Genomic DNA, 16,613 nt, shown 5'->3' with positions numbered 1-16,613 from the left:
AGCATTCTCCACACCAGATGGGCACTACCAATTCCGGGTTATGGCCCTTGGGATGAAGAATGCCCCTGCTACCGTTCAGAGGTTGGTCAACTAGGTGTTGGCTGGGCTGGAAGAGTTCAGTGCCACCTACCTGAATGACATTGCAGTGTTCAGCGCCGGTTGGGAAAAACATCTGCACCACCTCTGGGAAGTGTTGAGGACACTGCGGAGAGCAGGCCTCACGATCAAGGTGAGTAAGTGCCAGATCGGGCAGGGTTCTGTGGTGTACTTGGGACACTAGGTTGGGAGCGGTCAGGTGGCGCCCCTACAGCCCAAGAGTGAGCCCATCCTGCCTTGGGAAGCCCCCAAAACCCAGACAGAGGTGAGAGCCTTTTTAGGACTCACTGGGTGTTACAGGAGGTTTGTCAAGTGGTATGGTAGCATCGTTGCACCCTTGACAGAGCTGACTTTCAGGAAGCAGCCCAAAAAAGTGAACTGGACTGACACCTGTCAGAAAGCTTTTGATGCCCTGAAGACTGCCATGTGCACGGCGCCCATGCTTCTGGCGCCAAACTTCTCTAAAGAGTTCATGGTACAGACAGACGCTTCAGAGCATGGTGTGGGGGCTGTTCTTTCACAGATGAATGAGGAGGGTCTAGACCAAACTTTATTAGTAGAAGGTTACTTCCATGAGAACAGAGGTGGAGTGCAATTGAGCGTGAGGCATTTGCTGTAGTCTGGGCACTGAAGAAGTTGAGACCATACTTGTTTGGGACTCACTTCCGGGTTCAGACAGACCACAGGCCCCTCAAATGGTTGATGCAGATGACAGGTGAGAATCCAAAGCTGTTGAGGTGGTCCGTTTACCTACAGGGAATGGACTTCACGGTGGAACACCGCCCTGGTACAGAACACGCCAATGTTGATGGCTTGTCCAGATTTTTCCACCTTAGTGGAGAGAACTCCCAAGGGGTGGGTAGTTCTCCCCACCTTTCAGCTGGAGGGGACACGTGTTAGACCCGACACCATTGGCGTGGGTCTCCCTTCCATTTTTTGCTGTTGCCTCCTGTGTTTTTTCTATATGTTTTGCTGGTGTAGATGCTTTGGGCACTGTGCCACTGCTATTCAGTGCCACAGTGCAAGTGCTCCCTATTGTAAAGTGTTGTATTGAATTAGTGACTCCATGTTTGGTTTATTTGACTTACTTGTCAGACCCTAGTACAGTGCACCATGTGCGCCCAGGAGTGTAAATCAAATGCTGCAGGTGGGCTTGCAGCACTGGTTGTGCCACCCACAGAAGCAGCTTGCAAAGCGTGTCTCAGGCCTGCCATTGCAGAGCCTGTGTGCAGTCTGTGACTGCCATGTCGACATGGCAAGTGCACCCACTTGCCAGTCCCTAAACCTTCCCTTTTCTAGATATCAGACACCCCTAAGGTAGGCCCAAGGGCAGGATGCATTGTAACTATAAGGTAGGACATGCCCTGGTGTGTGTGGCATGTCTTAAAACGAAAATGGCTGTAATTCACTATTATCTCTATTGCAAGGCTACCAGTCCCCATAGTCCAGAATGGACAGTTAGATTATAACATTTTATCATTCTAAGTGACCCAGGGAATATGGTAGAAATTCAAGTTTAGTATGCCTGAACTCAGAATGATAAAATACATCTTTTAGTGAAGTTGGTTTTAACATTCTGTGTTTGAAAATGCTACTTTTAGAAAGTAGGTATTTTCTTGCCTAACTGTCCAAGCCTGCCTCTGCTAGGTTGTGTATTCCATGTCTGGTTTGTGAGTGACAGGGGCTGGGGGATTCCAGGAGACAGGGTGAGTCAGCACAGGGCTGAATAGACCTATCTGCATGTAGAGTGGTGGGAGGAGCTGCACCTGGGTCTGAATAGGGCGGTGCCTGCCTTCCACAATGCTGGCTCCACCTCCTGTGGTGCGTCTGATGTCGCTGGCCCACACTGTCAAAGGAAAGAAGGAGTCCTGTATACAAAGTGCTCCAGTACTGCACAGAACTGGTTTGGACTACTTACAGACACACTCTGCCTTCAGAGACAAAGGATCAAGACGACCCCTTTGCCAAGGAGAAGAACCAAGGAAGCTGAAGGAGGAGACTGCCCCTGTGCTGTGCTGTTGGGGTTGGCCTGCAGTGGTTACTTTATTGCCAAGGAAAGGAGAAAAAGGAACTTTGTGTGTACTTTTGCAATCTTGAAGAAGAATCTCCAAGGGCTTGAACTGTGCTTGCCTCCTCCCTGAAGTGTCTGGGATATAAGACTTCACCACCAGCTCCCCTGAATTCCCTTGCTGTGGAATTCTGCCTTCAGAGAGGTGGTGTAGGAAGGTGGAATCTGACTAATGGTTGCCCCAAACTTTTTGCCTGGTATTTGAGTGTTTTTTGACTAGTCTGGCTGAGATCCTGCTATCCAGGACCCCAGCCTATCTGCTTTCTCCTTAAAACTGATGTGAGTACCCTAGGTACAAACCAATTGGATACTGAGGATACCCTATCAGCCCCTTGTAGATGGTACCCTAGGTACCCAGGGCATGGGTCCCTCAGTAGGCCTACCAGGGCTGCAGCACTTATTGTGCCACCCTGGGACAGCCATACAAACTGACACCACCAGACCACTACTGTAGTCTGGGTAAGGTGGGGCTTGCACCCCTTACAGGGATACAGGTACCCTGTATCCCACCTATTTACAACACATATACTCTCATAGGTCACCCCTATAGCAGGCCTTGGTAATCCTCAAAGGCAGGGTACTGAGGTATGTGTGAGGGGGGACCCCTACCTGAGTAGGGCCCCTCTGCAACCTTCGTAAAACCATTGCTGGGTTGTTTGTAGTGTAGCCATACCATATACTCTTAACCGCATTATAAGTCTATCACGATAACGTGATAACTTGAGAATGGCTACACAGAACCATATCGTGTTTGGTGTCAAACATGTAAGAATCATACCCCCAGTCCAGCCATGGGCATGAGGGCACAAATCCCCCCTGCTAGAGGGGCGATATGGGAAAAGCGGCAGAATTTAGACACCAATTTAAAAGTGCACACGTAGTACAAAATGGATGCTACTAGCCACCCACATGACACTGGCTGCCTGTTGCTGGGGAAAATCCCAGCCTCTGCAGCTGGACAATAGGGCTCCTGTGGCAGGGAGGTGCCAGCACCACCCCAGACAGGATATGTGGATTGGAACTGGGTGGGTGCACCATAGGATGCCTTTCAGAGTTGCACGTAGGCTGCTACAGCGCCTACATTCTGCATACACCGCCTGGAACCGGTTCAGGGGCATCCTGCCCCTCGCCCAGGCGGGAAACACGCAAAGGGGAGTGGGTGTAGCCACCCTTTCCCGCCTCAACTCTCATTGGTAGGCTCTGATCTGGACCCTCCCCTAATCTTCTGGATAAAGGTGAATACTGTGTCCCCAGAACCTCAGATTCATCTTGGACTTTACAGACTTGACCTTCGATGAGCTGCTTCCCAGCTGACTGAAGAAATCTCCCTTGGGGTAATGGAGTTACCCCCCTGCTTGGCAGGCACCTGAACACTGCAAGTGACCCGGTTGGAACTTTGCTGCTACTACGGACTTCGTTGACTCCCAGCAACCTTGAGGTGGGTTGCATCCCAGAGGCCAGTGAGCGTGCCCAGCAAATCTGAGCACCGTGGACCGCGTGGGTGCGGAGATCCCCAATACCCCAGGACACCGGCCACCTCTTGCATAGCACACAATCCTGACCAGTGGGGAAGTTGTGCTTTTGGCCCAATATTGAGCCAACCTCTCAGCAGCAACTGTGCCAAAGATCAGTGCCCTAGCCCCCTCTGGTGGCCCGTGGGCTCCCTTGTACGCACTCCAAATTGCTGCCTCCCGCGGTCCCTTGTCTCCCGACTGGTGGGCCCTAGCAGAGGTCAATCTTTACTTCCAAGAGTTTCTCTGGTTGCTCCAGGCCTGCTCTTCAGTCTCCTCGCTGGAGACCTCGCTCAGACCTCGTGGGTCTGCACCAGTAGCTGATTTGTTCATCTTGCTTGGGTTGTGGTTGCCAAGGCTTAGTGGATCCAATCCGGACACTAACACTGCAGCGACCCTCATCCGTCATGGGACAGTCACCCTCCAGAAGCTGGCCTTCCTTGAAGCCTCCCGGAGCCCGTGGCTGCAGATCCAAGCTACACCTCTTTCCACTTGAAGGACCCGACATTGAAGGGCTCTTTCCTTTGAGCTCCCTGGTCACTGTGCCGTGACCCAGACTCTGTCCCCTCTGCTTTCAGGTTCTCCTCTACAAGATCTACAACTTCATTCTTCACGACATCATCAACGCTTTTGGCTAGCAGCAGTTTTGTACATTTTCCCATTGAAAATCAGCCCGCGACCCGACATCGAAAACAACCTATGCACCCGGCTTCCCTGGGGCAGGTAACAGTGGTACCTCGGTACTCTCGTGGTAGTGGGCTCCCCAAAAGCTTAACTCTAAGCCCTTAACTTTGAAGTCCTGCTAGTAGTGTCTTTAATCTTTTAAAATCAAACCGCGACATTCTCCATAGGCTTTAATAGAGATCCCGATAGCAGCTATTTGCACTGCACGCGTCTCCCGTGGGTCCCCTTCCTTATAACCTGGGGTGGATTCTTAAGGGGCCAGCGATCCTAAATGCCCTAGGCATTGTCTGTAGAATTGTCGTGGTTCTTATACCACTTTTTTAATATATGTTTTGGTCCCCCCCCCCCCCCCCCGGGCCCTGTGATTCCAGTGCTATTTATTGTATCTATCAATGCTTGTTTGAATTGTAACTTTGCCTCTAGCCTCATAAAGAGACTTGTGGGATTCTGTTTAGAATAAATACATATATTTTATATATATACCTGTGTGGACTACTCTTTCATTTGGTCATTCAAGAGGTTATCTATGGTAAAACAATAAGCTTAACACTCCTTCAAGATTTAGCCTGAAGGCTGCTCTCCACAGCTACCACTAGGATAGCTTTCTTTAAAGGTTGTCTTTAACCTATCACTATAAGAGTCGACTTGGACTGGTGCAAGGTGTTCCCTATAACTAGGAGACAGCATATGCCAGGCCAACTTCTCACAGGTGGCTACTGTTGTTTGGGCCCTCTGAAGAGACTGCGAGCAAGAAGCGCGACACAACGAGGAGAAGCATGTCGCCGCCGCAGCAGTGGCCATCGCATCGCCGAAGAAGCAGGCCACCGCTGCAGCTGTTTGCCACCGCATCATCGACAAAGTGCGCAGCATCACCGGAGAAGCATATCGCCGCCAGAGGTTGCCGTTGCATCACCGGAGAAGCATGTCGCAGGGTCTGTCGCCGCTCAGAAGTTACCGAGTTCGCCGTACGGCCGTTGGGTGTGCATGCATCACTTCTAACGTTGTCGCATCGAATCAAGACGCCATTTTCTCGCATCACACCGGATCGTCGCATCGAGGCGCCATTTTGTCACATCGCCCCGGATCACAGTAAAAAACCGACGCATCACCTCCTCTCCGGTAAGTAACCGATGCATCACCTCCCTTGCGCTGCAGCAAGGAACCGACGCATCCCCTTCCCCGAAGCAAGGAACCTACGCATCACCTTCCCTGCGGCCCTTTTGCTTGTATTGCCTGACGCATCCAAGGTACTTTAAGAGTAGTGTCGCATTTACTATCTACATTGAACAAAGCTATTTTCCACCATTTTAGAGACTATTTTTGATTACAGTATTGTGGATTTTTTTTGTTTGGTCTTGTGTTAAGTCTAGTAAAGATTACTTATTTCTCTAAACTGGTGTGGTGTCCATTTGTAGTGTTTCACTGTATTACTCTATGTGGTCACAAATGCTTTACACACTGCCTCTGAGATAAGCCTGTCTGCTCGTGCCAAGCTACCAAGGGGGAGAGCAGGGGTTATTTTAGGAGTGTACCCCCTTACCCTGACTAGAAGCAAGGGTCCCTATATGGTCAAAAGTACCTACCTCTGCAACTAGAGACCCCCAGTTCTAACACTGTCCTTTTCCCCTACGCCAGCACACAATGGGCTGCCGTGCGCCAACGCAGGCACCTTTGAACCAAGGGTGCCTGTGTTGCAGGATGATTATTTTTGTGCAGGAAGGGAAACCTTCCAGCACAAAATAATCACAAGAGGCATTTTCCTCTTTCTATGTGTGCTACAGAATGCAGGACACATAGAAAGAGGAAAAAAGTGGAGAATTAAAGATATTTCTCCTCGTTGTGCCTCCTTTACGCCTCCCCTGGGGAGGAGTATGTTTTTGGCGCTGCCTCAGACTTACGATTCCTCGTAAATCTGGGGCAGTGTCAAAGAGCCATGGATGCTGCTGGAACGCCCCCCAGCAACACCCATGGAACGCCCCTTTCATGCAGTTTTCTGTGTGAAAGGGGCACATATTTATAATGCCATGAAAAGCCACGTAACGTGGCTTTACGTGGCCTTATTAATATGCCAGTGATACATCGAGCCACCTGAACATCAAAAAAGTTAGTTCCTGCTGGTGCAATAGTTCCTGTAGGGCCTCATGAACGAGGCACATAGTTGCATTTATTTACATGAGGAGAAGGTGTTCCCGATGCGTAGATGAACCTATATTAGCTGATTCTGAGAAGATTTATATTTTGGTAGTTTCTTTTGCCACCTTAACTGGGTATACCCTTCAAACCCAGAAAATACTTAAAATTGCATTATCTCAAAAATAAAGACACTAATGTGTGTCGCTCGCTAGCACTTGTTACGCTACTTACATGGTCATACTTTCCTCTTTTTGACAATATAATTTTGAAAGAAATGAAGATTAGATCATACAGTATGCTCCTTAAGTCTTTCTTCCTGTTTGCTGTGTCATAAATGCAATCACATAATTTAGTATCAATATCAAACTGAATCAACATCTTTCTTTCACTTTTCCTTTATTGACATATTCTTGAACCGTGTCTTTCTTTTCATCCTTGAAAAAGCCCCAGACCTCTGCGCCTGCTACGGTGGAAACACACCCTGCCTGGGCTCTGCTCCAGCCTGCCATCCTGTTCAATGGACGGCTAAATGTACAGGACAAAATACAGGTATAAAATTATATTGATTTTGTTTAAAAAATATAATACACAAGTTTTCTTAATTTGTTTGTAAGAAAATACAATTTTGGCAATCTTTTATTCTAGCGATTTTGAGTCTTTTGTGGAAAAGAAAAAAAAAGAATTAAGCTGTATTTTAGAGTTGAAACATTTTTGTAGGCACTTCCTGCTTTTCTCCCATAGTTGTAGTTATGGTGGGCTTTCCTATTTAAGGGATCACCTGTTATACATTTGAGCAGATTTAGCACTTGGCACCCCTCGTACCCCAAGAAGTGAGGTAGGGGCTGGGCTAGGGCTGCAGTAGACCTCTGATGTGGCTGTTAAACCAAGCACCACCACTCATACATTGGTAAGTCAGTGCATGTGGACAACCTAGTGCCTGCCTAGTTGTATGAGCATGCGTGCCCTTGTGCCTCCATAAATGTGTGCCCACTGTGTAATTTAAAGTTTAAGGTTTGAATCCATGTACAGTCTTGGGCAGTCATGTATCCCCTCGGCGTGTTTGCAGCTCCCCAGCACTTTGAGCGAGGGCTCTGCCTTATTCCTTGAGCACAGTTATGGAACCTGAAGCGGATGACAGATTGAGCAGGAAATATTAGGTTCTAAGGCAGGGTCTGATATTCTAAGGACACAGTCGGAACACCGCAGCCTCAACCACACGTTTTCTGACATTGCAAGCATAACCACGCTTGCCGTAACCACACATGTGCCTTGACCCCGCAAACGCGTGTTTAAGGCAGTGCGCGGTCCAGCTGCTGCAGGAAGGGAAGCAGGAAGACCTTGCCAGGAAGAGAGCCGCGGTGAGGTATGTAGGGCTGGGCTGGGTAGTTTTCTGGACTGGGGGGCTCTGGGGTAGTTTTCTGGGCTGGGGGTTCAGGAGAAGTTTTCTGGTCTGGGAGGGTTGGGGGTAGTTTTCTGGGCTGCGGGTAATGTGGGCTGGGGGTTCAGGGGTAGTTTCAGGGCTGGGGTTCAGGGATAGTTTATAGGGCTGGGGGAGGGTGGGGGTAGGGGGCCAAACACATGGCCCCATAAAGACAAGAAACCTTTTAGCAGGCTAGGCCGTCCAAGTGGGACAGCAGAAAAAGGCGACGAAAACGTCATGGCGAGCGTTTGTTATTTTCTTACTGTCACGCGCTATGTCACTGTAATCCATGATTTATCTGCAGGGAGTCCTTCTATGCCACACACAAGTACCTTTATGGCATTTTGTGCCACAGCAGTCGTTCCTAAACATCTCTAGCTTCCTTGCGTGGAGACAGTACAAGCAATTTCTGGGCGTGTATGATCCGCAGAGCCGTGTTTTTTGTCTCGCAGTTTTATATAGCTCGAATTCAACCTGGAGGCACCAGGGCGCTTTACAGGAGCACCTGCTGTTCCAGACGGGCACATCCATGTTTTGTTAGGCGCGGGGAGATGAAGTGATTTGCTCAGAATCACAAGAGGTTGAGCTGCAGAGACTCGAACCTGGTTACCCAGCTTCGAGGTCATATGCTCAAACCTTTAGGCCACATCTTAATGAGTCCAGCCTGCAGGGACAGGGGCCCCTGTACTTACACTCCAGAGCGTGTCACTCCTGGGCGTGTCACTCTTAAGTTTGTCAGTCCTGTGTGTCTCTCCTGAGGTTATCACTCCTGTATGTATCACTACTGGGTGTGTCATTACTGAGGGTGTAACTCCTGAGTGTGCCACTGGGGCGTGGGGGAGAGCAAACAACCCTGTACTGGTCACCGTGTTCTGTTTGTATGCCGATGCTTGTTTAAACCCAAGAGGCGCTTGGTGGGCGCTATACCCCGACATTGTCACGTGAGAGCTTGTGTCTCACTCTTCGCCAACCAGCAGGAAGTGCGTGAATCTTCTTTGAGCGAGGGGCACTTATGGAGGGGAGAGAGTGTATCCCCCCACGAGTACCTCTGAGGCACGTGACAGTGAGTGCACGTGTGAGGGCGTGTAAGATTCGCAGAGCTGTGTTTTTTGTCTTGCAGTTTTATATAGCTCGAACTCGACCCGGAGGTATCATGGCACTTTACACGAGCACCAGCTGTGGCAGACGGGCACATCCATATTTTGTTAGGTGTGGGGAGATGAAGTGATTTGCCCAGAATCACAAGAGGTTGAGCCGCAGAGACTCGAACCTGGTTACCCAGCTTCGAGGTCATATGCTCTAACCGTTAGGCCACACCTTAATGAGTCCAGCCTGCAGGGACAGGGGCCTATGTACTTACACTCCAGAGCGTGTCACTCCTGGGCGTGTCACTGGGGCGTGGGGGAGAGCAAACAACCCCGTACTGGTCACCATGTTCTATTTGTATGCCGATGCTTGTTTAAACCCGAGAGGCACACTTCACACGTACTGTAATGTACAAACTACGCACAATCCGTCATGCTCAGTCTTCTGAATGAAAGGCAGCTACCGTTGAATAAATAAACACTGATTGTGTCTCCCAGCTGTTTCACGTGCAGACCCCACAGAGGGCAGTGCTTCGACACGCACCCTCCGAGCTTTGTAACACTCAGTTGCAGCCTCCGACTCTGTACACCTCCAGAGACACACACCTATTCCTATGTGTACCTCTCCTCTGTCCCCGGCCACACGCTTTCTCAGCGTACTGAAACACCCCTGGATGTCTAGCTCCTCTTTACTCCTCTTGGCGCTATGTCGTATGCTACAGGAGCAGGCGCAGTGCTGTGAGGTGAACAAGGGAGGGCGCCTCATTTCCTCACAGCTGTGATCGGTAGCAATCTGAGTATGTCAGACATGTGAGGAGGAGCACTGACCACCAAAAAATACAATAATTCTGTTTTAAATGCAAGCCTGCAGCTGTTCCACAACTACAACGTGTCAACAACATCGGGAGTCATAGGCGCACTGTTGACACATTCTGTAGTGTGCACACCACGCACACACTTGACACGTACTGTAGTGTACACACCACACACACACTTGACACACACTGTAATGTACAAACTATGCACAATCCGTCACGATCAGTCTTTTGAATGAAAGGCAGCTGCCTTTGAATAAATAAACACTGATCGTGTCTCCGAAGTCCGCACTCGGCTTTATTCACAGTGAGGACTCTAGAATCTTCCTTTCAGAAACTGTTGCTAAGCTCGAAACTGCATTAAAGGTTTGCAAGATTTGGCTCCCTCTAACCCCCGGCTCTTACCTTCATTAGGTACGCCTTCTGTGTTGCGTACCGTTCCCATTGTACCCTTCACGCTTTGTAGCACACAGTGTAGACAAGGGTATTCATACACAAGTGTAGACACTTTCTAAACAAAAGGGGTCATATGTGGTTCGGCGAAGTGGCAAACCCTCTGCAAGGGTTAACTGGTCAGCTTTCAGCTGACGATTGTTGCATTCAGGTGTTAAACTGGTAGTAATGAGGTGCGGCTTTGCTCATACACTATTAGTAGTTGTTAAACTGTGAAAAAACTGAAATATTACTGCTACATATTGTGCTACATTATGTCACATATTCGACTTTCCTTGCTGCATAATTATGTCAACCCTATTCTTCGCTGCCACTTAATTCGAGTGGCCGTGCTATAGTGCTTTCTAGTGTTTAATTAGCTGATGTGAGAAATACCTCGTGGGCAGATATTTCTATCGTTCTGGAGTCAATCTGGCACTGACCAGATGTGGCAACAATGCCATGTCACAGCCTGGAGTGCTGGTCCATTGGCAGAACCCCCAATCTGAAGCGAGAATAAACAGTATACATGGGTGGCGGGTCATTATATCCAAATACGTTTTTCTGCCCCTATAGATTTTGTTTCCAACTTTCGCTATCATGTACTGCTAGTAACTGCGGCCTCCGTGGTGGTTCTTTCTGGCTTATCTGTACGTCATAGAAAATTTCACCATTCAGAAATAAATAAATCTAAAGGGAAAGTTGAAAGAAATGAAGGGCGACAGCAGCTCAAGTATTTAGGATTCACAAGTCGGGGTTCTCGGTGTTACCGTTCGCATGAAGCGCACAACAGGAAGCAGCTACGGATAGGTCACATTATAGTACCTGGTGTCATGTGACACAGAGCGCCACCCTCTGACACAAATGTCACCTGATAAGTAATGTAAACCCTCTTCCCACCATAATAACAAAAAGATGCAACCAGGTCTGGACTGGCCCAAAAGCAGCAGCAAGCTGTGCACATTCACCCTGCCAATAACAAGGATTACTGCCTTTACTAGTGAAAAACATCGCCAATAGGTCTCGCCTTTGGCCCTTATAAATATCTAGTTATGCAGCCCAATATCCTTGGTTCCACAACATCAACCGTTGCATGGCTAAACACTTATAAGGTCCCGAAGGCGAGACCTATTGGCTATGCCAATGCTTGTTTAAAATATGGGTTTGGGTTTTAGGCCTAAGGGCAGTGGGAGGGGTTGGGGTAATTTAGGGACGGCACAAAAAGTTTAAGAGTTAGGGACAGCATGCGGGTTGGAAGGGGGTCAGTGTATTCGGACATCAGGGCGAAGGGGGGGCAGGTAGGGAGTTTGTAGCTTTGGGCGGGAGGAGGGGCGTTGCGACCTCAGCCACGCACCCCTTTACCATTCATGCCTTTACCACGAATTTACGTTGTAAAGGAATGTGTGGTTAAGACACATTCGTGGTTTAGGCTGGGTAATGTAATTAAGGGTAAAGCATTTAACATGCGTGGTAATAACCAGGTGCAGAAAATACCATAAAACTCAGAATTCCAAAACCAGGCACTGAAGCACTCATATTCAGGAATCAGACGTGGAGGGGTGAAGGAGTGAATATTTCTTTTTGCTAGAGAAGTGTGTGAAATCCTTCAATAAACGACGGAGTTGTCTCAGTTGACTGAAGTTTTCACTGTCACAGACCCAAGGTCTCTTCATGTTGATGGAGGCGCGGATCACTGAAGCTGCGGGCTGAGTGGCCCCATTGTTCCTTCACTCAAAGAAGACATATGAGCACGGACTGTGAGGTGAGAGTACAGTCCAGCACACTGGCATCAGTGGGAGAGATTAGGACTGGCAAACTGGTTGAGTGACTAAATATCGAGGGACAAAATATCGACTATACAAAAAATCGACACTAAAATATCGAGGGACAGAATATCGACTCCCTATCTACAAACAGGTAAGTACTAAAATATCGATTCTAAAATATAGACTGTCAAAATATAGTTAGCCAAAATATCAAATTTTTTAAATGTATTAAAAATAATATAAAATTAATTATTAAAAACAATTAAATAAAGCATACATAATATATTATAAAATAGCTTAAAATGTAAACATAATATAAGTAATTTAAAAAAGTCGAGATTTTGTTGGATACTGAGAGCGTAAAAATTACTATTCCCACTCCAGTGAGTGCAACAGTAGGGAAAGCGTTGGAAAGCGTTGGATAGCGTAGGGGTAAAAATTACTATTCCCACTCCAGTGAGTGCAACAGTAGGGAAAACGTTGGATAGCGTAGGGGTAAAAATTACTATTCCCACTCCAGTGAGTGCAACAGTAGGGAAAGTGTTGGATAGCGTAGGGGTAAAAATTACTATTCCCACTCCAGTGAGTGCAACAGTAGGGAAAGCGTTGGATAGCGTAGAGGTAAAAATTACTATTCCCACTCCAGTGAGTGCAACAGTAGGGAAAACGTTGGATAGCGTAGGGGTAAAAATTACTATTCCCACTCCAGAGAGTGCAACAGTAGGGAAAGCGTTGGATAGCGTTGAGGTAAAAATTACTATTCCCACTCCAGAGAGTGCAAAAGTAGGGAAAGTAATGATTTTAATTAAATATAAGATGACATTATTATCAATACTGATAAAAAGTTAATTAAAAATAATTACCAATTAATAACAATTAATTACCATTTAAAAATATTAATTATCAATTGATAAAAATGTAATACCAATTAATAATAATTAATTACCAATTACAAATTAATTATCAATTATCAATACACATAAATAAAAAAATTAATATTTACTTTATTACAATTAATTTACTTCCCACCCAATTCCCCTACAAACCCACAACCCACTCCCAATAATAAAAAATACAATTCACATTATCAATTAATCAATTAATAAAAATATTTGTGCAAATAATAAAAATTATTTAGCAATTCATACAAATTATTTACCCATTAATACAAATTTATTACCAATTATTAATTAATTATCAATACACATAAATAAAAAATTAATTATTTACTTTATTACAATTAATTTACTTCCCACCCAATTCCCCTACAAACCCACAACCCGCTCCTATTAATAACAAATACAATTAACATAATTATCAATTAATCAATTAATATAAATTAATTACCAATTAATAAAAATAAATTACCAATTAATAATTAATTATCAATTAATTAATTATCAAAACAAATAAATATAATTAACATTTAATTAACCATAATTAAATTACTTCCCACCCTATTCCCCTATAAACCCACAACCCGCTACGGAATTAAATTACGCAATAATTAAATTACATAACATTCATTTGTTTAAATAAATTAAACATACATTACAACAATAATACATCATTTTAACACATATACTTCCATACATAACACAAAAAAAATGTCGATATTATGGTAATCTATATTTTAAAATTCGATATTATGGTATTCGATATTTTTAAGGTCTATATTTTGGTAATCGATATTTTCAAGGTCTATATTTTGGTAATCGATATTTTGTACCCCAATTTCGATATTCTGACCTATCTATATTTTGTAGAGTAGATATTCTGTCCACTCTATATTTTAACTTCGATATTCTGGGCAGTCGATATTTTGGAATCGATATTTTGGGTGTTTACCGGCAAACTCATCTCCCTTGATGAACGCCCACCCTGCATACATTAAACCTAACGCAGGTTTAATGTGGCGCAGGGCTTTATAACGTGACGCATCTCCATAGATGCGTCACGTTGTAAATAGGCCGCAACTTTTACGCTGCCGCTGCGCCACAAAAGTGACGCAACGACGGTGCAAAAGTGACGCAAGGGGCTTGTAAATCTGCCCCTGTAATTCTACGAAGAAAGTCTGGAAGCTCATTCCAGTATCTGGGCACCAAGTATGAAAAGGACTTTCCTCCAGAGCGGCGTAACCTGATACGTGGCACTTGTAGAAGAGCCCGCGCACCGGACCGCAGATTTCTAATAGGAGCATGCTTCACAAGTCTCTTTTGGAGATATCTGGGGCCTCTACCGCTGAGTGCCGAGTACGTAAGGCAGCAGATCTTAAAAAACGATCTTTCCCTCACTGATAGCCAGTGGAGTTCTCGAAGCAAGGGGACCGATGCGGAGCCTGCTGGGCGGTTCATAACCTTCCTAGCTGCCGCATTTTGGATGACCTGGAGTTTACTCAACAAGGTCTCTCCTGCCCCGGCCAGTAGGGCATCGCCATAGTCCAGGCGGCTGATGTCCCTCGCCTGAACCAAGGTTTTACGATGGGTTGTGGGCAGAAAAGGAGGAATTTTACGCAACAGACGCAGGCTATAACAGCAAGAGCTCGTAGGCGCAGCTATGTGGTCCCTCATGGAGAGAGACTGATCTAATTTTAGACCCAGATTTTTTACACAGTGCACCATGTGAGGCTGGTGGCCATTGGCTAGCACACCTGACTGCATCTGAAAGTGATGACCAGGTCTGGTCATTATAAGACCTGTATGTAAGATGCTATGGGCCAGAGGTACGAGGAGATGTGGAAGCCCCTAGAATCTGGAAACACAAGTGATTCAGGAAAGCTGCGATTGTGGTTGAAACCATCGACTCCTTTGGGAAGGGCCCAAGAATGTAAACATGTACGAATGGAAGGAAACCAAATAAATAAACTACAATGTGGATTGTACGCAGCACCACTCCTCGAACATGACCCTGCGCCAGAGAGTTAACAATATGGGAATGTTACTCAAATAACACCAGCACTGCATAGATTGTACTCACGTCTGTAGGGGGCGCTGGTTGCGTCGATGTGTCCTCGCGCACCGAGGCGGCAGCTGTGAAAAGAGAAGATGCAAACTGAATACGATGAAAAACAGGGGCGGGACCTCTCGTGCCTTATCTGTTGTGACACGCGGGGTTACAACCTGGGCTTTCAATGTAAAGAGAAATATGCCAGTACTCACCACATGGATTGAAGGTCCGGTACAGGCGTGCCTAGGGGCGTGGCTTCGAGGCAGGAGTTTAACTTTAGCGTCATTTTCGTATTAATGTAAAAGCCCCCTAGTGTCCTTCGGCTAAGTTCCTTCACTTGTGCAGGGCGTAATTGGTGTTTTTTGCAGTTGTGTCCAGTGCGAACTTGGCCGAAGGGCATTAAAACGTTTTACTTGAGAAGCAGGAGTTTTACATGAAAACATATATATATATATTTTTTAAGGCCCGGGGAGATTGCCCAGAATAACAGGATTGGATTCCACCTCCCAGTGCCATAAAACCAAAATGAAAAGACACACAATTGATGGACGGAATGCAGAACAAATCAAAACATTCACCCCCAGTCAAGAGATCTGGGTTAAATCCATCGTTCTTTTGCCCACTACACCACCCCAGTTTAGACATGGCCATATGCAAATCAGTCTTGACCCTGTGCCTCATGGGAACAGTCCAGCCCAAACTGCCAAGCCAAGTCCTCCCTGGACCGGAAACAAGCATCGTAGGACCGGTTTCGGGGTTTCACCCCTCTTCAGCCAGGATAGCTTGACTCCAGTGGCACAGTGAGCCCAGGACCCACGTCTGAGCACACCTGGCGCACTTAGGGCGAGAAAGCAAAAGACACACAACTGATGGACGGAATGCAGAACCAATCAACACATTCACCCCCAGTCAAGAGATCTGGGTTAAATCCATCATTCTTTTGCTCACCATGCCACCCAAGTTTAGACCTGAAAATGAAGCATGCTTTCGTGTAGAACTTGCACTTCTCATTTAAAGCGCTTTAATAAATGAATACCCTCCTGCCAAGTGCGCGCTGTACATAACTGCAAAAAAGTACCAATTGCGCTCTGTACTCGAGTCACAGACCCTCTCCCTCTGAATGTATCCAGCAGCACCTGCGCTGCAGGTAACCATACCTCCGAGCCTGACCCCAACATGCCTCTAGGGGTACCGGTACTCTGGTGACACAAGGAGCAGTTCCGGTACTCTAGGGGAGAAACCTGAGAAGTGCCGGTACTCAGTACCGGTGAGCACCAGCCCATTTAAAGCACTGGTTACAACATATAATCGCATATCTATGGTATGTGAATGCTACATTATGTTATCCCCTTTTATCTAGGGTAGAAGCATAGAGCAATGAATGGGAGAAGGCGCGCTACTCCCCTCGTGTAGCTCTCTATGCCATCAGCTGGTCTCTAGCCACTGAGACGTCTCATTCTGAACTGCGGCTCATAGTCCTGCAAGTTACATTCATTACAAAGACAATCTGGGAACATTTTCCACACATTTTGGAGACTCTCGGGTCTGTAGGTTTGCTTGACGTGCTCCACTGCTCTCTTTCTGGAGCATTGTACACCCCCAGCCCCTGCTCCAGCAATAAGGTATCAGCTGCTGTGATCCCTCCTAGAGTGATGTG

The 16,613-nt window shown here is 46.6% G+C and overlaps 1 protein-coding gene across 4 annotated transcripts in view; it reads right to left on the bottom strand.

The window, feature by feature from the left end:
• Positions 1–16,613, bottom strand: part of LOC146808631 (immunoglobulin superfamily member 1-like) — a 345,056-nt gene that overhangs the window by 18,485 nt on the left and 309,958 nt on the right. For 3 of the 4 annotated variants that reach the window (XR_014968019.1, XM_085623664.1, XM_085623662.1), the window contains one exon: positions 14,987–15,039. The exons of the other annotated variant lie outside the window; for it this stretch is intronic. Coding sequence is in view for 2 of the 3 variants with exons in the window: in XM_085623664.1 (XP_085479790.1) it covers positions 14,987–15,039 (53 nt within the window). In the remaining variant the exon portion in view is untranslated. The remainder of the gene's footprint in view (positions 1–14,986; positions 15,040–16,613) is intronic. 4 annotated transcript variants of the gene reach the window in all.

The sequence above is a fragment of the Triturus cristatus genome, chromosome 8 (assembly GCF_964204655.1).
Source record: "Triturus cristatus chromosome 8, aTriCri1.1, whole genome shotgun sequence".
Taxonomy (NCBI): domain Eukaryota; kingdom Metazoa; phylum Chordata; class Amphibia; order Caudata; family Salamandridae; genus Triturus; species Triturus cristatus.
The sequence above is the reverse complement of the archived record's forward strand: the minus strand, read 5'-3'. Positions and strand labels throughout refer to the sequence as shown.